At 42.3% G+C, this 27482-nt stretch overlaps 1 protein-coding gene across 5 annotated transcripts in view; it reads right to left on the reverse strand.

The window, feature by feature from the left end:
- Positions 1–27482, reverse strand: part of cntrl (centriolin) — a 116646-nt gene that overhangs the window by 43265 nt on the left and 45899 nt on the right. For all 5 annotated transcript variants that reach the window (XM_014174804.3, XM_014174803.3, XM_014174808.3 and 2 more), the window contains exon 12: positions 3450–3603. In XM_014174804.3, coding sequence (XP_014030279.2) covers positions 3450–3603 — 154 coding nt within the window. The remainder of the gene's footprint in view (positions 1–3449; positions 3604–27482) is intronic.

Here is a 27482-nt window from a genome sequence, read left to right on the forward strand (position 1 = left end):
CCCATCTTAATAGGGTCAGGTGCAGCAAAGAAAGACCTAGCAAAGCTGCAGCTGGCTCAAAACAAAGTAGTTCACCCTGCTCTTAACTGCACACAGAACTAACATCAACAACATGCATGATAGTGTTTCATGGTTAAGGAGAAATTGACTACTTCTCTTCTAGTCTTTTTAAGAAACATTTGTGTGTTGAAAATGTCTAACTACTTTATAATCTATTTGCATACACTTCAAACAGACAGTGAGCTCCAAAAGTATTGGGATAATAAAAAAATGTTGTTGTTGTTTTGGCTCTGTACCGCTGCATTTTGGATTTGAAACAATAAAATGACTGAGGGGACCAATTAAAGTAGTCAGAAATGTTGTATTTGGTCCAAAATTCCTACCAAGCAATTTTACATTTACATTTTAGTCATTTAGCAGATGCTCTTATCCAGAGCGACTTACAGTAGTGAGTGCATACATTTCATTTCATGCATTTCTTTTTTCATTTTTTTTTCTTTGTACTGGCCCCCCATGGGAATCGAACCCACAACCCTGGCGTTGCACACACCATGCTGGCGTTGCAAACACCATGCTCTACCAACTGAGCCAAGCTTGTGACTCTACAAATTTGTTGGATGCATTTGCTGTTCGTTTTGGTTGTGTTTCAGATTATTTTTGCCCAATAGAAATGAAATGGTAAATAATGTAATGTTTCATTTTGGAGTTACTTTTATTGTAAATAAGAATAGAATATGTTTCTAAGCACTTCTACATTAATGTGGACGCTACCATTATTACGGATAGTCCTGAATGAATGCATCCAACAACTTTGTCGAGTCACAAGCTTGATGTACAGTAATCATTGCGTGCTAGGAAAATGTCACCAAATAATCTACTTTTGACTACTTTAATACACATAAGGGAATTTGTCCCAATACTTTCAGTCCTCTAAAATGGGGGGAACTATGTACAAGAACTGCTGTAATTTCTAAACTGTTCACCCGATATGAATGAAAAAAACATGAAATTAAAGCTGACAGTATGCACTTTAACCTTGTAGTCACTGTATCATTTCAAATCCTAAGTAATTGAGTACAGAGCCAAAAAAAGAAAACATTGGTCACAGTCATGCCACTATGGGTTTATTCTGTGCCCAAACCAAAAACAGATTTATTGCATTGCTCAGCTATATATAGAGCCATGTCATCATGGAATGCTCTGCTACCAGAGGTTACTTAGGCAAAAGCTAAATTCGCTTTAAAAAACATTTCGTATCACAGTGGCTCTTCACTTTCTAAAGATCACATTTAACTGCACTGTATATATGAATATGTACAGTTGAAGTCGGAGGTTTACATACACCTTAGCCAAATACATTTAAAATCCGTTTTTCATAATTCCTGACATTTAGTAAAAATTCCCTGTCTTAGGTCAGTTAGGATCACCACTTTATTTTAAGAATGTGAAATGTCAGAATAATAGTAGAGAGAATCATTTATTTCAGCTTTGATTTCTTTCATCACATTCCCAGTGGATCAGAAGTTTACATACACACAATTAGTAATTGGTAGCATTGCCTTTAAATTGTAGCCTTCCACAAGCTTCCCACAATAAGTTGGGTGAATTTTGGCCCATTTCTCCTGACAGAGCTGGTGTAACTGAGTCAGGTGTGTAGGCCTCCTTGCTCGCACACGCCTTTTCAGTTCTGCCCACACATTTTCTATAGGATTGAGGTCAGGGCTTTGTGATGGCCACTCCAATACCTTGACTTTGTTGTCCTTAAGCCATTTTGCCACAACTTTGGAAGTATGCTTGGGGTCATTGTCCATTTGGAAGACCCATTTGCAACCAAGCTTTAACTTCCTGACTGATGTCTTGAGATGTTGCTTCAATATATCCACATCATTTCTTTCCTGATGATGCAATCTATTTTGTGAAGTGCACCAGTCCCTCCTGCAGCAAAGCACACCCCCACAACATGATGCTGCCACCCCCGTGCTTCATGGTTGGGATGGTGTTCTTTGGCTTGCAAGCCTCCCCTGTTTTCCTCCAAACATAACGATGGTCATTATGGCCAAAAAGTTCTATTTTTGTTTCATCAGACCAGAGGACATTTCTCCAAAAAGTACCATCTTTGTCCCCATGTGCAGTTGAACATTTTTTATGGTGGTTTTGGAGCAGTGACTTCTTCCTTGCTGAGCGGCCTATCAGGTTATGTCGATATAGGACTCGTTTTACTGTGGATATAGATACTTTTGTACCTGTTTCCTCTAGCATCTTCACAAGGTCCTTTGCTGTTGTTCTGGGATTGATTTGCACATTTCGCACCAAAGTGCGTTCATCTCTAGGAGACAGAACGCGTTTGTACAGATGAACGTGGTACCTTCAGGCGTTTGGAAATTTCTCACAAGGATGAACCAGACTTGTAGAGGTCTACAATTATTTTTCTGAGGTCTTGGCTGATTTCTTTTGATTTTCCCATGATGTCGAGCAAAGAGTCACTGAGTTTGAAGGTAGGCCTTGAAATACATCCACAGGTACACCTCTAATTGACACAAATGATGTCAATTAGCCTATCAGAAGCTTCTAAAGCCATGACATCATTTTCTGGAATTTTACAAGCTGTTTCAAAGGCACAGTCAACTTAGTGTATGTAAACTTCTGACCCACTGGAATTGTGATACAGTGAATTATAAGTGAAATAATCTGTCTGTAAATAATTGTTGGAAAAATTACTTGTGTCATGTACAAAGTAGATGTCCTAACCAACTTGCCAAAACTATAGTTTGTTAACAAGAAATGTGTGGAGTGGTTGAAAAACTAGTTTTAATGACTCCAACCTAAGTGTATGTAAACTTCAACTGTATTTATGAATAGTGTGTAAATAGTATTTTTGTTGTCTCTTGAGGTCTTTCCAATATATAACTTTTGTTCTTGTCTTTGTCATGTACTTTTTCATGTATTTGTACGTTTTATGAGGACCCCAGGAAGAGTATGTGCAATAGCTAATGATCCTAATAAACTAAACTAAACTTTAAACCCAACCAGAAGCAGCTCTCTCTCATTATCTGTTTGGAGACAGACAGCAAAGTCGTGTTCATTAGGGCACATTGTAGGAAAATGTTTTACAAAGGAAAACGTTTCCAATTGAACTTGTTCAGGTAGAGTGGCGCAGTGGTCTAAGGCACTGCATCTCAGTGCAAGAGGCGTCCCTACAGTCCCTGGTTTGACTCCAGGCTTTATCACATCCGGCCGTGATTGGGAGTCCCATAGGGCGGAGCACAATTGGCCCAGCTTTGCCCGGGTTTGGCCGGGGTAGGCCGTCACTGTAAATAAGAATTTGTTCTTAACTTACTTGCCTAGTTATTCTTTTTTTTAAAAGCCCCTCCCCGTGTCAGTCAGTTTTCTTCCTTTTTGTGCCTAATGAATAGGACTCAGGCAAATCATCAAGTTCTAGTCCCTCTCACCGTCGGTCAGCTGCTGCTCCAGGTCCTTGATCTCCTCGGTCTCCTTGGCGATACGGGAGAGCATGTCGTCCAGCCGGCCTTCCAGCTCCCGGTGCTTCCTGCTCATCATGTACAGCAGCTGGCTCTTACTGGACACCTGAACCTTCACATGGGCCTGGAGAGGGGAGGATGGACAGGGGCCAGCGACAGTAGGTCAATATACACTCCTATTACTGTCAATGATGTCAATTGAAGATGAAAATTCTACTTTAATAGGAAAGTAGGATTTGCACCTAGGCTCCTATTACTGTAGGTATGGCCATACTTCAGCATGACAACTCCAAATTTAATCAATACATTTTGTTACGAAAATATGAATGCATGTGTGTTTGTAATAATGTGTTACTCAATGCTTAATTTGTAAACTGGGTGACCATTGCATGCATTATCCTCGCTTTTGCGTACTGGAACAGAACAGTAGAGTAGTAGGTGCTTGCAGAAGTTGCACACAGTTTGTAGCTTTTTTTTGTTGCCTTTTATAAACGCATTTCATGCAATTCCACATAATTTTAGATGACTGAAAACCTTAGCAGAATTTGTTTTAATACCTAACAAATGATTGAAATAACAGCCTATTTTGACAGCCTCTGGAACTGCCGGTCTGTGGCCAACAAGGCAGAGTTCATCTCAGCCTATGCTACCCTCCAGTCCCTCGACTTCTTGGCGATGACGGAAACATGGATTACCACAGAAAACACTGCTACTCCTACTGCTCTCTCCTCGTCTGACCACGTGTTCTTGCATACCCCGAGAGTATCTGGTCAGCGGGGTGGCGGGACTGGAATCCTCATCTCTCCCAAGTGGACATTCTCTCTTTCTCCCCTGACCCATCTGTCTATCTCCTCCTTTGAATTCCATGCTGTCACAATCACTAGCCCATTCAAGCTTAACATCCTTATCATTTATCGCCCTCCAGGTTCCCTTGGAGAGTTCATCAATGAGCTTGACGCCTTGATAAGTTCCTTTCCTGAGGATGGCTCACCCCTCACAATTCTGGGTGACTTTAACCTCCCTACGTCTACCTTTGACTCATTTCTCGCTGCCTCCTTCCTTCCACTCCTCTCCTCTTTTGACCTCACCCTCTCACCGTCCCCCCTACTCACAAGGCAGGCAATACGCTTGACCTCATCTTTACTAGATGCTGTTCTTCTACTAATCTCACTGCAACTCCCCTCCAAGTCTCCGACCACTACCTTGTATCCTTTTCCCTCTCGCTCTCCTCCAACACTACTCACTCTGCCCCTACTCAGATGGTATTGCGCCGTCGCAACCTTCGATCTCTCTCTCCCGCTACTCTCTCCTCTTCCATTCTATCATCTCTTCCCTCTGCTCAATCCTTCTCCAACCAATCTCCTGATTCTGCCTCCTCAACCCTCCTCTCCTCCCTTTCTGCATCCTTTGACTCTCTATGTCCCCTATCCTCCCGGCCGGCTCGGTCCTCCCCTCCTGCTCCGTGCCTTGACGACTCATTGTGAGCTCACAGAACAGGGCTCTGGGCAGCCGAGCGGAAATGGAGGAAAACTAGCCTCCCTGCGGACCTGGCATCTTTTCACTCCCTCCTCTCCACATTTTCTTCCTCTGTTTCTGCTGCTAAAGCCACATTCTACCACTCTAAATTCCAAGCATCTGCCTCTAACCCTAGGAAGCTCTTTGCCACCTTCTCCTCCCTCCTGAATCCTCCTCCCCCCCCCCCCCCCCCTCTGCAGACGACTTTGTCAACCATTTTGAAAAGAAGGTTGACGCTGGTCCTGCTCACATTGCCCTACCCTATGCTTTGACCTCTTTCTCCCCTCTCTCTCCAGATGAAATCCTGCGACTTGTGACGGCCGGCCGCCCAACAACCTGCCCGCTTGACCCTATCCCCTCCTCTCTTCTCCAGACCATTTCCGGAGGCCTTCTCCCTTACCTCACCTCGCTCATCAACTCATCCTTGACCGCTGGCTACGTCCCTTCCATCTTCAAGAGAGCGAGAGTTGCACCCCTTCTCAAAAAACCTACACTCGATCCCTCCGATGTCAACAACTACAGACCAGTATCCCTTCTTTCTTTCCTCTCCAAAAGTCTTGAGCGTGCCGTCCTTGGCCAGCACTCTTGCCATCTCCCTCAGAATGACCTTCTTGATGCAAATAAGTCAGGTTTCAAGACTGGTCATTCAACTGAGACTGCTCTTCTCTGTGTCACGGAGGCTCTCCGCACTGCTAAAGCTAACTCTCTCTCCTCTGCTCTCATCCTTCTAGACCTGTCTGCTGCCTTTGATACTGTGAACCATCAGATCCTCCTCTCCACCCTCTCCGAGTTGGGCATCTCCGGCGCGGCTCAACCTTGGATTGCGTCCTACCTGACAGGTCGCTCCTACCAGGTGGCATGGCGAGAATCCGTCTCCGCACCATGTGCTCTCACCACTGGTGTCCCCCAGGGCTCAGTTCTAGGCCCTCTCCTATTCTCGCTATACACCAAGTCACTTGGCTCTGTCATATCCTCACATGGTCTCTCTTATCATTGCTACGCAGACGACACACAATTCATCTTCTCCTTTCCCCCTTCTGATAACCAGGTGGCGAATCGCATCTCTGCATGTCTGGCAGACATATCAGTGTGGATGACGGATCACCACCTCAAGCTGAACCTCGGCAAGACGGAGCTGCTCTTCCTCCCGGGGAAGGACTGCCCGTTCCATGATCTCGCCATCACGGTTGACAACTCCATTGTGTCCTCCTCCCAGAGTGCTAAGAGCCTTGGTGTGACCCTGGACAACACCCTGTCGTTCTCCGCTAACATCAAGGCAGTGACCCGATCCTGTAGGTTCATGCTCTACAACATTCGCAGAGTACGACCCTGCCTCACACAGGAAGCGGCGCGGGTCCTAATCCAGGCACTTGTCATCTCCCGTCTGGATTACTGCAACTCGCTGTTGGCGGGGCTCCCTGCCTGTGCCATCAAACCCCTACAACTCATCCAGAACGCCGCAGCCCGTCTGGTGTTCAACCTTCCCAAGTTATCTCACGTCACCCCGCTCCTCCGCACACTCCACTGGCTTCCAGTTGAAGCTCGCATCTGCTACAAGACCATGGTGCTTGCCTACGGAGCTGTGAGGGGAATGGCACCTCCGTACCTTCAGGCTCTGATCAGTCCCTACACCCAAAGAAGGGCACTGCTGTAACGCCCTGGCCATAGAGAGGGGTTTTTGTTCTTTATTTTGGTTAGGCCAGGGTGTTACATTGGGTGGGCGTTCTATGTTCATTTTTCTATGTTTTTGTATTTCTTTGCTTTGGGCCGTGTGTGGCTCCCAATCAGGCACAGCTGTAGTTCGTTGTTGCTGATTGGGAGTCACACATAAGTAGCCTGTTTTTCCTTTGGGTTTTTGTGGGTGATTGTTTCTGTTTAGTGCTTTCTGTTTCGTTGTTAGTACCTGACAGAACTGTCGGCTGTCATTTTGTTTATTTTGTCAAGTGTTCTCTTTTTGTATTAAAATTCATTCAAGATGAACACACCCTCCGCTGCACCTTGGTCTTTCTCTAACGACGGCCGTTACAACTGCGTTCATCCACCTCTGCCCTGCTTGCCTCCCTACCTCTGCGGAAGCACAGTTCCCACTCAGCCCAGTCAAAACTGTTCGCTGCTCTGGTCAATCACTACCTTCCGGAGACACCTGAAACCCCACCTCTTTAAGGAATACCTGGGATAGGATTAAGTAATCCTTCTAACCCCCCCCCACATAAAATATATAGATGTACTATTGTAAAGTGGTTGTTCCACTGGATATCATAAGGTGAATGCACCAATCTGTAAGTCGCTCTGGATAAGAGCGTCTGCTAAATGACGTAAATGTAATGTAAATGAGAATATGCAATCAATAAATGTGCATGGGTAAAATCAACGGGGATGCCAAGCAAGGAAAAAATCCATATTACAACCTATGTGTTGTGATAATTGCGTTGTTTGCTCTATAACCTGTTAGTTCAAACAGTACCTTCAGAAAGTATTCAGACCCCTTGACTTTTTCTACATATTATTAGGTAACAGTCTTATTCTTAAATTGATGAAATTGTTTCCCCCCATCAATCTACGCACAATACTCCATAATGACAAAACCAAAACAGGTTTTAAATTTTTTTTTCACATGTATAAAAATAACAAAACTGAAATATCACATTTACATAAGTATTCAGACCATTTACTCAGTACTATGTGTGGAAGCACCTTTGACAGCGATTACTGCCTCGAGCATTCCGAGTATGACGCTACAAGCTAAGCACACCGGTATTTGGGGAGTTTCTCCCATTCTTCTCCTCAGATCCTCTCAAGCTCTGTCAGGTTGGATGGGGAGGTTTCCTCCAGACGTGACACTTGGTATTCAAGCCAAAGAGTTCAATATTGGTTTCATCAGACCAGAGAATCTTGTTTCTCATGGTCCGATTGTCTTTAGGTGCCTTTTGGCAAACTTCAAGTGGGCTGTCATGTGCCTTTTACTGAGGAGTGGCTTCCTTCTGGCCACTCTACCATAAAGCCCTGATTAGTGGAGTGCTGCAGAGATGGTGGTCCATCTGGAAGGTTCTCCCATCTCCACAGAGGAACTCTAGAGCTCTGTCAGAGTGACCATCAGGTTCTTGGTCACCTCCCTGACCAAGGCCCTTCTCCCACAATTGCTCAGTTTGGCCAGGCAGCCAGCTCTAGGAAGAGTCTTGGTGGTTTCAAACTTATTCCATTTAAGAATGATGGAGGCCAAGGTGATCTTGAGGAGCTTCAATACTGCAGATTTTCTTTGGTACCCTTCCCCAGATCTGTGCCTCGACACAATCCTGTCTCGGAGCTCTATGGACAATTTCTTCGACCTCCTGGCTTGGTTTTTGTTCTGACATGCACTGTCAACTGTGGGACCTTATATAGACAGGTCTGTGCCTTTCCAAATCATGTCCAATCAATTGAATTTACCACAGGTGGACTCCAATCAACTTGTAGAAACATCAAGGATGATCAATGGAAACAGTATGGACCTGAGCTCAATTTCGAGTCTCATAGCAAAGGGTTTGAATACATATGTAAATAAGGTATTTGTTTTAATTTCTTTTTATAAATTTGAAAAAATGTCTAAAAACCTGTTTTCACTTCGTCATTATGGGGTATTGTGTGTAGATTGCATGTATTTAATACATTTTAGAATAAGGCTGTAACGTAACAAAATGTGGAAAAAGTCAACGGGTCTGAATACTTTCGGAAGGCACTGTATGCCTGACACTGACACTGATATATAGGCCAATAAGAAGACACAGTGGCAGAATAAATTCAACCCCACCTTTATTTAATCACAAAACCGGAGAGCAACATCTGTCCAGTAAGTCCACAAAACATATTGCAAGTAACAAACAGTTAGATGACCTAAAGCAGGGTTGGGGGACGTCAGCCTACGAGACTGTGTGATCAGGCCCCCGAGCCAATTCATAAATACACACACACACACACACACACACACACAAAATTAAAGAGCTATTGAGTGATCTTGAATTGGAGTATGGTGATCTGGTTTACCACTGTGAGGTGCGATGGTTGAGCCGTGGAAAATGCTTGTGCAGTTTTACGGAGGGGGAACCTGTCGCGGAACTGAGTGTTGACAAGTGGATGTCTGATTTGGCCTTCATGGTGGACATAACCAAGTATCTGTCTGACTTGAACATCAAGCTCCAAGGGCCGAACCAGCTTCTCAGCGAACTGCTGTCAAACGTGAAATTGTTATGAAGCAAAATTAAAGCTGTGGCAAATCCAACTAGAAAGGGGTAACAATGCATTTTCCTACTCTGCAAGGACAAGAGCCTGAGATTACGTCAGAATATTCTGGTGAGTGCGGAAAGCTCGCGAAGGCATTTTGTGAGAGGTTTAAGGATATGAAAAGTAAACAACTGGAGTTTAAACATATTTGCCACCCCATTTAACGTCGAACTAGCAGATGTGCAGGATGGCCTACAACACAAAGTCATTGAGCTGCAAAGCAATGACGAGCTCAAAGCCAGGAACAACAACCTGCCTCTCCTTGAGTTCTACAAAATGTACGTTAGCGCTGAGCACTTTCCTGTTCTGAGGAGACATGCACTTAAATTTGCATCTGTGTTCGGGACGACCTACTGCTGTGAGCAGTTCTTTTCCAAACTGACTCTTGCAAAGACTCGATTACGATCAAGACTGACTGGAACCTGGAAAACCAGTTGTGAGCAGCGTCATCTTCTCTGCCAGCTGACATATAACGCCTCGTCAAAGATGAGCAGTTTCAGAGATCGCATTAGAGGTGAGCTTGAACAAGTAATCATAATAACAACATTATTTACAATACTAATATTTATTTAAATAGGACTAGCACTTTTCTAAATAATCAAGGACACAAGAAACATACATCATATATAAACTATAAAACCAATGTCAGTGATTAAAGTCACATTAAAACATGAATAAAGCAGAAAATTGCACATTTTAATAATATGGCCCCTAAATTAACTTCTATGGGCTACGTGGGACGCTAGGGTGCGGGACACAGCCAGTGAAATATCAGGGCGGCAAATTCAAAAGAACAAAAATTTGAATTATGATATTATCAAACATACAACTATTTTACACCATTTTAAAGATACACCTCTCCTTAATCCAACCACATTGTCCGATTTCAAAAAGGCTTTACGGCGAAAGCATAAAGTTTGATTATGTTAGGACAGTGCCAACACAAGAAAAACTACACAGCCATTTTCCAAGCAGAAGAGGGGTCACAAAAACCAGAAATACAGCTAAAATTAAGCACTAACCTTTGACGATCTTCATCAGATGACACTCCTAGGACTCAATGTTACACAATACATGTATGTTTTGTTCGATAAAGTTTATATTTATAACCAAAAACTCCATTTTACATTGGCGCGTGATGTTCAGAAAATATTTTGCCTCCAAAACTGCCGGTGAATCAGCACAACAATTTACAAAAATACTCATCATAAACGTTGATAAAATAATACTGTTATTCAAAGAATTATAGAAAAACATCTCCTTAACCTGTTGGGGGTAGGGGGCAGTATTTACACGGCCGGATAAAAAAACGTACCCGATTTAATCTGGTTATTACTACTGCCCAGAAACTAGAATATGCATATAATTATTGGCTTTGGATAGAAAACACCCTAAAGTTTCTAAAACTGTTTGAATGGTGTCTGTGAGTATAACAGAACTCATATGGCAGGCAAAAACCTGAGAAGATTCCTTTACAGGAAGTGCCCTCTCTGACCATTCCTTGAGCTTCTTGACTGTTTATTGAAGACTGAGGATCCTTGCTGTAACGTGACACTTGCTACGGCTCCCATAGGCTCTCAGAAGGCGGGAAAAAGCTGAATGATGTAATTCCAGCCACTGGCTGAAAAACATTAGCGCTTTTGGCAAGTGCTCTATCAGAGGACAATGGGCTGAGGCGCGTGCACGAGTCGACCCCATGTTTTTATTTTCTTTCCTCTTTGAACCTAAACACGCTTTCCCGGTCGGAATATTATCTCTTTTTTACGAGAAAAATGGCATAAAAATTGATTTTAAACAGCGGTTGACATGCTTCGAAGTACGGTAATGGAATATTTCAATTTTTTTTGTCACGAAATGCATCGTGCGCGTCACCCTTCTTTACCATTCGGATAGTGTCTTGAACGCACAAACAAAACAGAGGATATTTGAACATAACTATGGATTATTTTGAACCAAACCAACATTTGTTATTGAAGTAGAAGTCCTGGGAGTGCATTCTGACAAAGACAGCAAAGGTAATAAAAATTTTCTTATAGTAAATCTGATTTTGGAGAGTGCTAAACTTGGTGGGTGTCTAAATAGCTAGCCCTGTGATGCCGGGCTATCTACTTAGAATATTGCAAAATGTGCTTTCACCGAAAAGCTAATCGGACATAGCGAGTGCATGAGTTCTGTATCTATAATTCTTAAAATAATTATGTTTTTTGTGAACGTTTATCGTGAGTAATTTAGTAAATTCACCGGAAGTTTGCGGGGGGTATGCTAGTTCTGAACGTCACATGCTAATGTAAAAAGCTGATTTTTGATATAAATATGAACTTGATTGAACAAAACATGCATGTATTGTATAACATAATGTCCTAGGGTTGTCATCTGATGAAGATCATCAAAGGTTAGTGCTGTATTTAGCTGTGGTTTGGGTTTATGTGAAATTATATGCTAGCTTGAAAAATGGGTGTCTGATTATTTCTGGCTGGGTACTCTGCTGACATAATCTAATGTTTTGCTTTCGTTGTAAAGCCTTTTTGAAATCGGACAGTGTGGTTAGATTAACGAGAGTCTTGTCTTTAAAATGGTGTAAAATAGTCATATGTTTGAGAAATTAAAGTAATAGCATTTCTAAGGTATTTGAATAACGCGCCACGGGATTCAACTGGCTGTTGAGTAGGTGGGACGATTTCGTCCCGCCGACCCTAGAGAGGTTAATGCAACTGCTGTGACAGATTTCAAAAAAGCTTCACGGGGAAAGCACACTTTGCAATAATCTGAGTACGGTGCTCAGAAAAATACATCAGGCAATACAGATACCCGCCATTTTGGAGTCATCTAAAATCATAAATAGCATTATAAATATTCACTTACCTTTGATGATCTTCATCAGAAGGCACTTCCAGGAATCCCAGGTCCACAATAAATGTTGTTTTGTTTGATAAAGTCCATAATTTAAGTCCAAATACCTCCTTGTTGTTTGCGCGTTCAATAAACTACTCCAAATGTAGGACGCACGACGAAAAGTCAAAAAAAGTTATATATACGTTCGTAGAAACATGTCAAACGTTGTATAGCATCAATCTTTAGGGCCTTTTTAACATAAAACTTCAATAATATTCCAACCGGACGATTCCAATGTCTTGAAAAACGTTATGGAACACTGCTACCTCCTCACGTGAATGTGCGTCAATGAACTCATGTCATTTTCTGAGTCACCAACTTCCCGGCCTTCTTGTTCGCTCTCTGTTCACTGCAAAAGCCTGAATCAAGGTTCTAAAGACTGTTGACATCTAGTGGAAGCCTTAAGAAGTAAAAATGAACCCTAAGTCACTGTGTGTTAGATAGGCAATGACATGAAAAGACTACAAGCATCAGATTTCCCACTTCCTGGTTGGATTTTTCTCAGGTTTCTGCCTGCCATATGAATTCTGTTATAGTCACAGACATCATTCTAACAGTTTTAGAAACTTCAGAGTGTTTTCTATCCAAATTTACTAATAATATGCAAATATCTGACTCTGGGCCCGAGTATTAGGCAGTTTACTCTGGGCACGCTTTTCATCCGAAATCGAAAATACTGCCCCCTATACCTTAAAAAGTTAATTTATAAATATCCTAATGGCCATAGATGGCGAAAAGGTTGCCAACCCCTGACCTAAAGCATAGTCAAGCAAGTTAGCGTTTCCGACATTTTCGTTTTCAACCACTCCACAAATTTCTTGTGAACAAACTATAGCTTTGGCAAGTCGGTTAGGACATCTACTTTGTGCATGACGCAAGTCATTTTTCCAACAATTGTTTACAGACAGATTATTTCACTTATAATTCACTGTATCACAATTCCAGTGGGTCAGAAGTTTACATACACTAAGTTGACTGTACCTTTAAACAGCTTGGAAAATTCCAGAAAATGATGTCATGGCTTTAGAAGCTTCTGATAGGCTAATTTACATCATTTGAGTCAATTGGAGGTGTACCTGTGGATGTATTTCAAGGCCCACCTTCAAACTCAGTGTCTCTTTGCTTGACATCATGGGAAAATCAAAAGAAATCAGCCAAAACCTCAGAAAAAGAATTGTAGACCTCCACAAGTCTGGTTCATCCTTGGGCGCAATTTCCAAACGCCTGAAGGTACCACGTTATTCTGTACAAACAATAGTACGCAAGCTAAATGACTAAAATGTAAATGTAAGTATAAACACCATGGGACCATGCAGCCGTCATACCGCTCAGGAAGGAGACGCGTTCGGTCTCGTAGAGATGAACGTACTTTGGTGCGAAAAGTGCAAAACAATCCTAGAACAACAGCAAAGGACCTTGTGAAGATGCTGGAGGAAACAGGTACAGAATTATCTATATCAACAGTAAAACGAGTCCTATATTGACATAATCTGAAAGGCCGCTCAGCAAGGAAGAAGCCACTGCTCCAAAACCGCCATAAAAAAGCCAGACTACGGATTGCAACTGCACATGGGGACAAAGATGGCACTTTTTGGAGAAATGTCCTCTGGTCTGATGAAACAAAAATACAACTGTTTGGCCATAAAGACCATCGTTATGTTTGGAGGAAAAAGGAAAAATGTTTGCAGGCCGAAGAACACCATGCTTCCCAACCGTGAAGCCCGGGGGTGGCAGCATCTTGTTGTGGGGGTGCTTTGCTGCAGGAGGGACTGGTGCATTTCACAAAATAGATGGCATCATGAGGAAAGAAATTATGTGGATATATTAAAGCAACATCTCAAGACATCAGTCAGGAAGTTAAAGCTTGGTTTCAAATGGGTCTTCCAAATGGACAATGACCCCAAGCATACTTCCAAAGTTGTGGCAAAAGGGACAACAAAGTCAAGGTATTGGAGTGGCCATCACAATGCCCTGACCTCAATCCTATAGAAAATTTGTGGGCAGAACTGAAAAAGCTCTTGCGAGCAAGGAGGCCTACAAACCTGACTCAGTTACACCAGCTCTGTCAGGAGGAATGGGACAAAATTCCCCCAACTTATTGTAGGAAGCTTGTGGAAGGCTACCCGAAATGTTACCTCTTAGTGATGTCATTCGGAAACAAAATGCTAACTTTCACTGCTATGCGGACGATAAACAGCTGTACATTTCGATGAAACATGGCGAAGCCCCAAAATTGCCATCCCTGGAAGCGTCTGTTTCAGACATAAGGAATTGGATGGTGGCAATTGTTTAACTTTTAAACTTGAACAAAACAGAGATGCTTGTACTTGGTCCCAAGAAATAAAGAGATCATCTGTTGGATCTGACAATTAATCTTGATGGTTGTACAGTCGTCTCAAATAAAAGTGAAGGAGCTCAGCATTACACTGGACCCTGATCTTCTCTTTTTACGAACATATTAAGACTCTTTCAAGGACAGCTTTTTTCCATCTTCGTAGCATTGCAAAAATCAGAAACTTTATGTCCAAAAATGCAGAAATGTTAATCCATGCTTTTGTCACTTCTAGATTAGACTACTGCAATGCTCTACTTTCCAGCTACCTGGATAAAGCACTAAATAAACTTCAGTTAGTGCTAAACACGGCTGCTGGAATCTTGACTAGAACCCCAAAATGTTATCATATTGCTCCAGTGCTAGCCTCTCTACGCTGGCTTCCTGTAAAGGCTAGGGCTGATTTCAAGGTTTTACTGCTAACCTACAAAGCATTACAATGGCTTGCTCCTACCTATCTCTCCGATATGGTCATGTCGTACATACCTACACGTATGCCTACAACACGCAGGCCTCCTTATTGTCCCTAGAATTTCTAAGCAAACAGCTGGAGGCAAGGCTTTCTCCTATAGAGATCAATTTTCATGGAATGATCTGCCTATCCATGTGAGAGACACTGACTCAGTCTCAACCTTTAAGTCTTTATTGAAGACTCATCTCTTCAGTAGGTCCTATGATTGAGTGTAGTCCTGCCCAGGGGTGTGAAGGTGAACGAAAAGGCACTGCAGCAACGAACCGCCCTTGCTGTCTCTGCCTGGCCGGTTTCCCCTCTCTCCACCGGGATTCTCTGCCTCTAACCCTATGACGGGGGCTGAGTCACTGGCTTACTGGTGGTCTTCCATCCCGTCCCTAGGAGAGGTGTGTCACTTGAGTGGGTTGAGTCACTAAAGTGACCTTCCTGTCCGGGTGTCACGATCGTCTAAAGGAGTAGACCAAGGCGCAGCGTGGTTAGAGTTCCACATGTTTAATAAATATGAAACTCACCAAAACAACACAGAAGAAAACGAAGCATGACGTTCTGGGCTGCTCACAGGCAGCTACACAAACACAAGATCCCACAAAGCACAGGTGGGAAAAGGCTGCCTAAGTATGATTCCTAATCAGAGACAACGATAGACAGCTGCCTCTGATTAGGAACCATACTCGGCCCAAAACAAAGAAATACAAAAACATAGAAAAACATAGAAAACGCCCACCCAAGTCACACCCTGGCCTAACCAAAATAGAGAACAAAACCCTCTCTATGGCCAGGGCGTGACACCGGGTTTGGCTCCCCCCTCAAGTTCGTGCCAAGGGGGATATCTTCATGGGCTATACTCAGCCTTGTCTCAGCGTAGTAAGTTGGTGGTTTGAAGATATCCCTCTAGTGGTGTGGAGGCTGTAATTTGGAAAAGTGGGTGGGGTTATATCCTGCCTGATTGGCCCTATCCGGGGGTATCATCAGACGGTGCCACAGCGTACCCAACCCCTCCTGTCTCAGCCTCCAGTATTCAGGAGTATTTCTCCTGTCTTATCTGGTGTCCTGTGTGAATTTAAGTATGCTCCCTCTAATTCTCTCTCCATCCCCTCTCGAAGGACCTGAGCCCTGGGACCATGCCTCAGGACTACCTGGCCTGATGACTCCTTTCTGTCCCCAGTCCACCTGCTGCTCCAGTTTCAACTGTTCTGCCTGCGGCTATGGAACCCTGATCTGTTCACTGGACGTGCTACCTTGTCCCGGACCTGCTGTTTTCGACTCTCTCTCTCTCTGAAAAGCCAACTGACATTTACTCCTGAGGTGCTGACCTGTTGCACTCTCTACAACCACTGATTATTATTATTTGACCCTGCTGGTCATCTATGAACATTTGAACATCTTGGACATGTACTGTTATAATGTCAACCCGGCACAGCCAGAAGAGGACTGGCCACCCCTCAGAGCCTGGTTCCTCTCTAGGTTTCTGCCTTTCTAGGGAGTTTTTCCTAGCCACCGTGCTTCTACATCTCCATTGCTTGCTGTTTGGGGTTTTAGGCTGGGTTTCTGTACAGCACTTTGTGACATCGGCTGATGTAAAAAGGGCTTTAAATACATTTGATTGATTGATTTAAATAAAAGATCCCAGAAATGTTCCATACGCGCAAAAAGCTTATTTCTCAGAAATGTTCTTTATTTACTTACATCACCGTTAGTGAGCATTTCTCCTTTGCCAAGATAATCCATCCACCTGACAGGTGTGGCATATCAAGAAGCTGATTAAACAGCATGATCATGACACAGGTACACCTTGTGCTGGAGACAATAAAAGTTTTGTCACACAACGCCACAGACGTCTCAAGTTTTGAGGAAACTTGCAATTGGCATGCTGACTGCAGGAATGTCAACTGCAGGAATGTCTCTGTTGCCAGAGAATTGAATATTAATTTCTCTACCATAAGACGCCGCCAATGTCGTTTAAGAGAATTTGGCAGTACGTCCAACCAGCCTTACAACCGCAGACCATGTGTAACCACGTATGATGAAACAGAAGTATTTATGTCTGTAATAAAGCCCTTTTGAGGGGGAAAACTTATTCTGATTGACTGGGCCTGGCTACCATGTGGTTGGACCTATGCCCTCCCACCCATGGCTGCGCCCCTGCCGAGTCGTGAAATCCATAGATTAGGGCCTAATGAATTTATTTCAAATGACTGAAATGAATAAACTCATTAAAATTGTTGCATGTTGCGTTTATATTTCGGTTCAGTCTAGAAAAAAACATGTTGAATCACCCTACTTGTAGTGAAATGCCAATTCCATCCTCCTCTTTCATGTTGACTAAACGGTCTATGACTGTCATGATACAGTACACGCTTTTAGTTTTTTTGTCCTAGCCTACCTGGCTAAAATGCCAGGCCAGCTATTTAACATTAACCTACTACATCTAGCTACATGTTGAACTTACATCCTTTCAGGCCAGGAGCACAACGTGTGAATTTATGGTTGGATCAGAATCGCTGTTATAATCATTGGCCAGTACGGAGAATTAAGTAAAACCACAATCCCGATCTCCATCCATGGCTAATTTAGGAAAGTGACAATTTTAGCTAGCTAGCTGGCCACCGGAAGACAACACAAAGAGATGCAACCATTCAAGTTTTTTCTGTATATGACGATTGGCATTTGGGGTGATGTGATTGGTGTGAAGCCAATCCAAACTGGCTTCCCTTGACACTTTTCTTTGGTGCTCCAGGACCATTCAAAGTTGAGCTCACTCAGTTTAGCTCAAAGCTGATTGGCTATTATTATAATTGTTTTATTATCAAGGTAGGCCAAATGCTCGCTGGCTTCCCTTGCATTCAGCGCTTCAATGCTGGTCAAAAATAATGATATTTTTGAAAGCATCCGAGTGAGCATATCAGCTCCCCTCTCTCTGTATGTGAAGCCCATCTATCTGAGGCTGTCTGGTCAAAAATATATTTTGCTCGCTTGGATGCTTTCAACAATATCATATTATTTTTGACCATACAGCATCAGATAGATGGGCTTTACATACAGAGATAGGACCACTGTTTCACTCACTCTGATGCTTTCTCTGTTGAGATACATTCAGCCTCTTGCAAATTGAAAGAACATTATGAAGCACAGAGAGACAAAGTAAATGTTTTTAATGGCATTAACAGAGAATGTAAAACCTTTTTTGTAATAACACAGTATATGGGATTGATTTTAAGAAATGTGGCTTAATTAATTTGATTAATATTATGGTGTTTATATTCAGAGAAAAACGAAAAACGAAGCCCTCAGGGTTTCTGTTAGAATGGAAAATATGACGCTGTACAACGGGATGAAGGAGTAGGCTGTCCTTGTAAATAAGTATTTGTTCTTAACCCACTTGCCTAGTTAAATAAAGGTTCAATTTAAAAACAACCAGCGGCAACCGCAGCACAATCAATAGGAGGTGAACAGTGGCTAGTGCTGAAAATATAGCTAACTTGTTATGCAAGTGTTGCACACCAACAGATGGAGAAAACCTATGTAACCGATGAGAAATGGCTAGTTAGTTAGCGGTGGTGCGCGCTAATAGCGTTTCAATCAGTGACGTCACTCGCTCTGAGACCTGAAGTGGTTGTTCCCCTTGCGTTGCAAGGGCCGCGGCTTTTGTGGCGCGATGGGTAGCGATGCTTCGTGGGTGTCAGTTGTTGATGTGTACAAGGGTCCCTGGTTCGAGCCCAGGTTGGGGCGAAGAGAGGGACGGAACCTACACCAATCAAGCAATTCATTTCAACAATAATCTTCATTTTAATTTGACTTTACAAACAACAAGAGGGCTTAATTGGAGTCTATTTCTTCGGAGCCTAGACCTATATAACTTAGCCTACCTCAGCCAGTTATGAGGCTTAACAGCCTAATAGAAGTAGGATTTTTTTTTATTAAGCCTACTTACAGTTGCAACTGGTCAAAAATGTAGCATCCTAGATTAAACAATAATTTTAAGAAAATAAGTCTGCACATTCAAAATAAAACAATGTAACTAATAATGAAAGCGCACATTTGTAAATCCCAAACTCTAAAAGTAATTGGAAAGGTAGAAACAAATGATGTGTGACATTGTGGTTACAATAAAGAGTGTAGCCCATCATGCAAATGTTTCCTATTAGCAGGACAAGACTTTTCATAGCCCGGCTACTGTTGTGAAAATCCCTCAACTTGCAATGTATTCGATGCTTAAGTACTCTAAAGTGTTACATTTCTAACTCAAAACAGCATTTCTTCATCAACATCTTCATGCTTTCGTTAATCTTCTTGATCTTCCTCCTTTTTTCTGTAGCAATTTTGAGCAAATTACTCAAGGGCCACGGTTGATTAGTCTGTGAAGATGACGTTATTGAATGTCCAGCTTTGATCCATGCCTGGGCCTGCAGGACACAAAGTTCTTTGTTTGTCAGACAAATCATTGGGTCGAAACTACAGAACCGTACAAAACAAGCGAACACACATGGTGTAACGGCTGTCTATGGAAGAAGTGGACCAAAATGCGGCGGAGTTAGGGTTCGTCATATTTAATTAAACGAACACTACGCAATTTACAAAAACAACAAAACTGACAGCCAACACAGTCCTGTCAGGTGCAACCACAGTGACAAGCACAATTACCCACGAAACACAAAGGAAACGTAGGCAACTTATGTGTGACTCCCAATCAACCACAACCCTCTACAGCTGTGCCTGATTGGAAGTCACACGGCCAAAATCAATGAAACAATAAAACACACACTCCCTTCTGCCACGTCCTGACCCAACTACACCCTCTACTGGTCAGGACGTGACACAGGGTTAATGTTCTGAGAACTATTCCAAGGATGTTTAACCGATGAGAGATACCACGAGTGGGCACAGAATACATAACCTTGCCGCTGTGGACGTCTATTTCAGCACCGTTTCGCGCTGCTCTGAGACAAGCATGGAGAAACTAAAATGTTCAAATATTCCATGATATTTATAAGGTATGTGATGACTGAATATAAGCAAGTGATGTCTGCTAAATAATCAAGTTAGGTTTCTCCAGAAATAAATCATTCTAAATAACAAACTGGCTTTATTTACAAATTGGTGAGAATGTCTCACCCCATGTTCAAGAATTGCCTTTTTGTCGCTCACTAGGTTAAATGAAAACGAAATCCTCTCCAAAATATTGTTACTTTTTAAACAAAGCAATTATTATTTATTCATTTAGAATTATATAAAAGCCCCTTAGGATATGTGAGAATATAACAGAAAATGCCCCTTAGATAAAAATTTGGAGTCCTCCAATCCTCTAAATGTAATTATTGGCGGAGAGTCACATCATTGAAAAAAAATAAAAAAATTCAATATACTGAAGGCCTACCATAGGCGAAATGAGTCTCACTAGTGTTGAGTAATGTGCTGTTAAAAATGGTGTAGGTCTTTTTTTAAAGAGCATATTGAAGTTAGAAGAAAAAGCCTACAGCTATTTTAGCACCATTTCTTGCTGCTCTGAGGCAAGCATGCGGACTGGTCTTGATAAATCAATTAGATTTTTATTTTCCCTTTATCTCCATTTGGGTATTGGTTAGACAAGAATTTGAAAATTATGGTGCAGAAATGTTATGTCTTAGTGTAACCTTTATTTAACTAGGCAAGTCAGGTAAGAACAAATTCTTATTTACAATGATGGCCTACCTCAGCCAAACCTGGATGACGCTGGGCCAATTGTGCGCTGCCCTATGGCACTCCCAATCACGGTCAGATGTGATACAACCTGAATTCCAACCAGGGACTGTAGTAAAGCCTCTTGCACCGAGATGCAGTGACTTAGACCACTGTACCACTCGGGAGCCATGACCAATATATATATATATATCTTTTTTTCAGAACATTATATAGGTAGATGTGTGTACAGTCGTGGCCAAAAGTTTTGAGAATGACACAAATTTTAATTTTCACAAAGTCTGCTGCCTCAGTTTGTATGATGGCAATTTGCATATACTCCAGAATGTTATGAAGAGTGATCAGATGAATTGCAATTCATTGCAAAGTCCCTCTTTGCCATGCAAATGAACTGATACTCCAAGAAACATTCCCACTGCATTTCAGCCCTGCCACAAAAAGACCAGCTGACATCATGTCAGTGATTCTCTCGTTAACACAGGTGTGAGTGTTGACGAGGACAAGGCAGGAGATCACTCTGTCATGCTGATTGAGTTTGAATAACAGACTGGCAGCTTCAAAAGGAGGGTGGTGCTTGGAATCATTGTTCTTCCTCTGTCAACCATGGTTACCTAAAAGGAAACACGTGCCGTCATCATTGCTTTGCATAAAAAGGGCTCAACAGGCAAGGATATTGCTGCCAGTAAGATTGCACCTAAATCAACCATTTATCGGATCATCAAGAACTTCAAGGAGAGCGGTTCAATTGTTGTGAAGAAGGCTTCAGGGCGCCAATGAAAGTCCAGCAAGAGCCAGGACCGTCTCCTAAAGTTTATTCAGCTGCGGGATTGGGGCACCACCAGTACAGAGCTTGCTCAGGAATGGCAGCAGGCAGGTGTGAGTGCATCTGCACGCACAGTGAGGCGAAGACTTTTGGAGGATGGCCAGGTGTCAAGAAGGGCAGCAAAGAAGCCACTTCTCTCCAGGAAAAACATCAGGGACAGACTGATATTCTGCAAAAGATACAGGGATTGAAAAAAAAAAGCTTTTCCGGAGAAGACAAGGTGAGCGCTACCATCAGTCCTGTGTCATGCCAACAGTAAAGCATCCTGAGACCATTCATGTGTGGGGTTGCTTCTCAGCCAAGGGAGTGGGCTCACTCACAATTTTGCCTAAGAACACAGCCATGAATAAAGAATGGTACCAACACATCCTCCGAGAGCAACTTCTCCCAACCATCCAGGAACAGTTTGGTGACAAACAATGCCTTTTCCAGCATGATGGAGCACCTTGCCATAAGGCAAAAGTGATAACTAAGTGGCTCAGGGAACAAAACATCGATATTTTGGGTCCATGGCCAGGAAACTCCCCAGACTTTAATCCCATTAAGAACTTGTGGTCAATCCTCAAGAGGCGGGTGGACAAACAAAAACCCACAACTTCTGACAAACTCCAAGCATTGATTATGCAAGAATGGGCTGCCATCAGTCAGGATGTGGCCCAGAAGTTAATTGACAGCATGCCAGGGCGGATTGCAGAGGTCTTGAAAAAGAAGGGTCAACACTGCAAATATTGACTCTTTGCATCAACTTCATGTAATTGTCAATAAAAGCCTTTGACACTTATGAAATGCTTGTAATTATACTTCAGTATTCCATAGTAACATCTGACAAAAACATCTAAAGACACTGAAGCAGCAAACTTTGTGGAAATTAATATTTGTGTCATTCTCAAAACTTTTTGCCACGACTGTAGGTAGATGTGATACAAATGATTTGTTGCAAGTTGGGGGGGGGGGGGGTTCACACCTCGCTCGACTATTAGACAATTCTTTAGTAAAAGGTTGAATAGTCTATTGTTCAACTAATAGCCCATCCTGCTTGTGAAAAACTAATAATAATACTTTTTCCCCTTTCCACGTTAAAGATTACAATTGATAGTGTTTTTAGCCACAATCGGTCCCAACCCCAATTAAAACATTTGGGCACAGTCGATAGCGTGCTGGACTTCAGGCTAGAATGTTGAGGGTTTGAAACCTGCTCCCTGCTTGTTTCAGTACATTATTATGCCGGTCTCAGAGCAAATAGCTTGGATTGTTATTCTCATCTCGTTCCTCGCTCTCTTCCACGAATCATTTTCCGCCTGAGTGGCTCGCTTGTGGACATGCTGGCAGGATGTACTGTTTTTAATTCTGTATATATGAATTACAAATCAGAATATAAACAGTGTAGTTATTCACTCCACAAGGCAATCAAATAAGCTAAACGTCTGTATAGAGATAAAGTGGAATCGTAATTCAACAGCTCAGACGTATGTGGCAGGGACTACAGACAATCACAGACTACAAAAAGTGCCAATGCCATCTGGACAAGAGGAATACCTATGTAAGAATGCTGTTTATTGACTATACCTCAGCATTCAACACCATAGTACCCACCAAGCTCATCATTAAGCTCTGGGTCTGAACCCCGCCCTGTGCAACTGGGTCCTGGATTTCCTGACGGGTGAAGGTAGGAAACATCACCTCCACTCCATTGATCCTCAACACTGGGGCCCCACAAGTGTGCGTGCTCAGCCCTCTCCTGTACTCCCTGTTCACCCATGACCGCGTGGCCAAGCACGCCTCCAACTCAATCATCAAGTTTGCAGACGACAACAGCAGTAGGCTTGATTACCAACGATGACGAGACAGCCTACTGGGGGGAGGTGAGGGCTCTGGGAGTGTGGTGTCAGGAAAACAACCTTTCACTCAACGTCAACAAAATAAAGGAGATGATCGTGTATTTCAGGAAATAGCAGAGGGTGCACCCCCCTATCTACATCGACGGGACCGCAGTGGAGAAGGTGGAAAGCATCAAGTTCCTTGGCATACACATCACAAACAAACTGAAATGGACCACCCACAAAGACAGTGTGATGAAGAAGGAGCAACAGAGCCTCCTCAACCTCAGGAGGCTGAAGAAATTTGGCTTGTCACCCAAAACCCTCACAAACGTTTTACAGATGCACAATTGAAAGCATCCTGTCGGGCTGTATCACCGCCTGGTACGGCAACTGCACCGCCCACAACCGCAAGGGCTCTCCAGAGGGTGGTGTGGTCTGCCCAACGCATTACCGGGGGCAAACTACCCGCCCTCCAGGACACGTACAGCACCTGATTTCAGAGGAAGGCCAAAAATATCATCAAGGACATCAACCACCCAAACCACTGCCTGTTTACCCCGCTATCATCCTGAAGGCGAGGTCAGTACAGGTGCATCAAAGCTGGGACCGAGAGACTGAAAAACAGCTTCTATCTCAAGGCCATCAGACTGTTACACAGCCATCACTAGCACATTAGAGGGTGCTGCCTATCGACATATACTAGAAATCACTGGCCACTTTAAGGAATGGAACACTAGTCACTTTAATAATGTTTACATATCTGGCATTACTCATCTCAAATGTATATACTGTATTCTATACTATTCTACGGTATCTTAGTCCATTCCGCTCTGACATCGCTTGTCCATATGTATATAGTCTGAATTCATTCAGACTCTCCTACTTTCTAAATCATTCCTAGATTTGTGTGTATTGGGTATATGTTATGTAATTTGTTAGATATTACTGCACTGTTGGAGCTAGAAACACAACCATTTCTCTACAACCGCAATAACATCTGCTAATCAAGTGTATGTGACGAATAAAATTTGATTTGGGATTCGGTAACACACAATCCACAGCTAGGCTATTTAAAAAAAATATATATAAAAAAGCTATTGATCCTATGTGGCTAAATTATAGGCATACTCCTGGTGTAGTCTTCCAAATTTGTTCATTTATTTCTTAACAGACAGCAGGAATGAAATAACTTCAACAAATATATTTAAATGTATCATCCGGGGTGCTGCGGCACCTCCAGCACCCTTCCCGTGCCTATGATTTTATATGGAAATAAATGATGACGTGCAATGCTGGTGAAATGAGAGTTGCAGGCTCATGTCTATCAGAGCAGAGTGAGATCATAGAAAGTGAATGTCATTCTAGTTCTGTGAGAGATGCAGGCACGCTTCTCTCTCTCACCACAGCAATGGCCAGGCGTTTGTCTATGGTTACAATATTGCGCAAACCATAAATCCAGGCAGGCCCAACTCTATTCAATTCTTAGAATATCAGCCACGTTCACGCTACATTTTTTTAGGGGGCAGGATAATTACAGAGGTAACTTTAATTAACTCTGCTTTTATTAGAATTTACCATATTGTTAACACTTCACAATGAGGTTCCATTTGTAAAGGGGTTATAATTACATTATTCATGATTATTTAATAATTTGCAAATGTATTATAAACCATTAAACAGTTATCGCATTGGTCAAAATTGTGCAATAACTGGTCAGTATTTGCCAAATAGTGAGCCAATATTTACCTCCAGTTATTAACCACTTATAAATGCACTTAAACACTTGTAAGATTAAGGATACCTCCTCCAACTGTGCTCAATTGTGCAACTATTGAAAATAAGGTTGCATGATGATACATAAGGGTTCAATATTACACGCATTTGTAGGTGAATTTATAAATGGTCAATAGCTGGAGGTAAATAGTGGCTTACTATTTGGCAAGCACTGACTGGAAATCAAACTATTTTGACCAATTTGTTATAACATTTATTAAAGGTTTATAATGCATTTACAAATGATTAAATAACTGTTAATAACGTAATTACAAACTTTTTGGAAGTCCTTTACAAATGGAACCTTATTGTAAAGTGTTACCAGAATGGGTACATTGCAAACAGTAAAACAAAATTCATGCCAAGAGAGGTACTGGATCCTGGCAAATGGTTTGCGGAACGAAACAGTCCAAACTCAGAGGTGCCGGATCAAATTAAGCACTGGTTATAAAAGTGGAAAACCCCTAAATTATCACATGATGAAAATCATGAAATCACAACCAATAACACTTTCACGTGTGTGTGTGTGTGTGTGTGTGTGTGTGTGTGTGTGTGTGTGTGTGTGTGTGTGTGTGTGTGTGTGTGTATGCGCCCGTTTGGAGAGAGCAAAAGGGAGACAAAAAGGAGGAAGGAAATATGTGGTTTATAGGTTACTGAAGAGTTCATTCCTCTGGTAAGTTAACTGATACAAAACGTGAGCATATGCCATGAAAAGCAAGAAAAATACTAATATCCCATCACATTTACATAACTGTGTAGGTTCTTTTTATGGGTATCATGTTAACCCTATTTCAGAGTGAAAACACTAGCTTTGGCATATCAGAGGTGACCAAAGTAAGAGGAATGTGAGTGACCTCACCCCACACTAATGCAGAAGAGGACTTTTATGCTCCCTACTCAATCCTTCCTGACCTGGCCAACTTACTTATTCATTACTTCAGCTCTGTTACAGAGCAAGAACAATTTCACAACAAACCTAATTATAATTCACTTCACATTGTTCACTAAATATAATAACTAGTCGGTCACTTTATGTTAAGTGACGGCTGTCATATTTGACCTGTGTATTGGCCAAAAAAAGAAGTGTTGTAAAAATGCTTAGTAGGTCAAACTATAACAGTACAGTGCAGTAATTTTAGGTAATAGCAAGAAAAACTGTGTTTTCCTGTTTACAGAAGAGTGATGCAAATATGAAATCAAGACAGGGGAAGAACAACATTTTTGGAAAACCTTCAGAATAACCTTTCACCCAGAGTCCTGTTACATATTAGTAACGGTTGCAATAACAAATATGTTTCTGTTTAAACATTCTCTTCAATTTAGAACACAGTAGAGTTAGAAGATATGAGAGGGGGAGAAAAAGATGAAAAATTTGGCCAGTCCCTCCCAAGGCCAAGTTGCAGTACTCACTAGAAATCAGTGCAGTCAGATTACTCTTTGGTTTGCATCCCCGCAGATGCATCCAGTCAGCCAGCTCTCATCTGCTTCTGCTCCCCCTGAATCTACAGGAGGCCCCCGGGTGAAGACGTTGCATTTCCTGACTCCCTCCCTCACGGTTAGGTCCAACCCCCCAGCTCTACAGGCTCAGGGGCTGAAGTTTCCCCTTCTTTAGGATTTCACTCTTTAGTCCACACACCCTGAGCACGCCTCCTAACCCCTTCCCTCATCTACTCCACTCTCTCTCTTCGAATCAACACAGGAAGTCGCCCTGTTGACCAATCAACATGCATGGATAGGCTATGACAATGCCTGGTGATTCCCCAGAGAACTCTCCGACTTTTTTTAAAGGCACAGCAGCCCCTTTTTCTCACTTGTTGCTTCCATGGAATAATTCCCACAGAATTCCCATAAGGTCAAAATAATGAATTATTCTGAGAGGTCCATCAAGTTAAGCTTTGACACATGCAGGTGCGATGGAAATATAGCAATGTGCACTTATTTGTTTGTGACCGAGGTTCCACAAATGAAATATGTTACTTTTTATGGATTTAGATTACATGTGCATCTTCATGTATGTTGAAAACAGTTCAAAACGTTTTGACAAGAGAAATAAGAACACATATGGAGAATGTCTTCTGGAAATGTATGATTAAAGTCCACGATCAGGAGGGGCAGATAAAACAAAAAGAGTGGCTGCGCAACCTGTGTTCGTCCTGCCCCCCGAAATGCCTTTTCCTGTTTTCTAAACCTCTTTTTAACCTGTTGGGGCTCGGGGGCAGTATTGAGACATTTTGAAAAAAATATGTGCCCATTTTTAACTGCCTCCTACACCAACTCAGAAGCTAGGATATGCATATTATTAACACATTCGGATAGAAAACACTCTGAATTTTCTAAAACAGTTTGAATGGTGTCTGTAAGTATAACAAAACTCATATTGCAGGCAAAAACCTGTGAAAAATAGATAAAAAAAAAATGTGAATTTTGTGACTGTACTATTTAG

The sequence above is a fragment of the Salmo salar genome, chromosome 26, assembly GCF_965601325.2.
Source record: "Salmo salar chromosome 26, fSalSal1, whole genome shotgun sequence".
In the NCBI taxonomy this organism is placed as follows: Eukaryota; Metazoa; Chordata; class Actinopteri; order Salmoniformes; family Salmonidae; genus Salmo; species Salmo salar.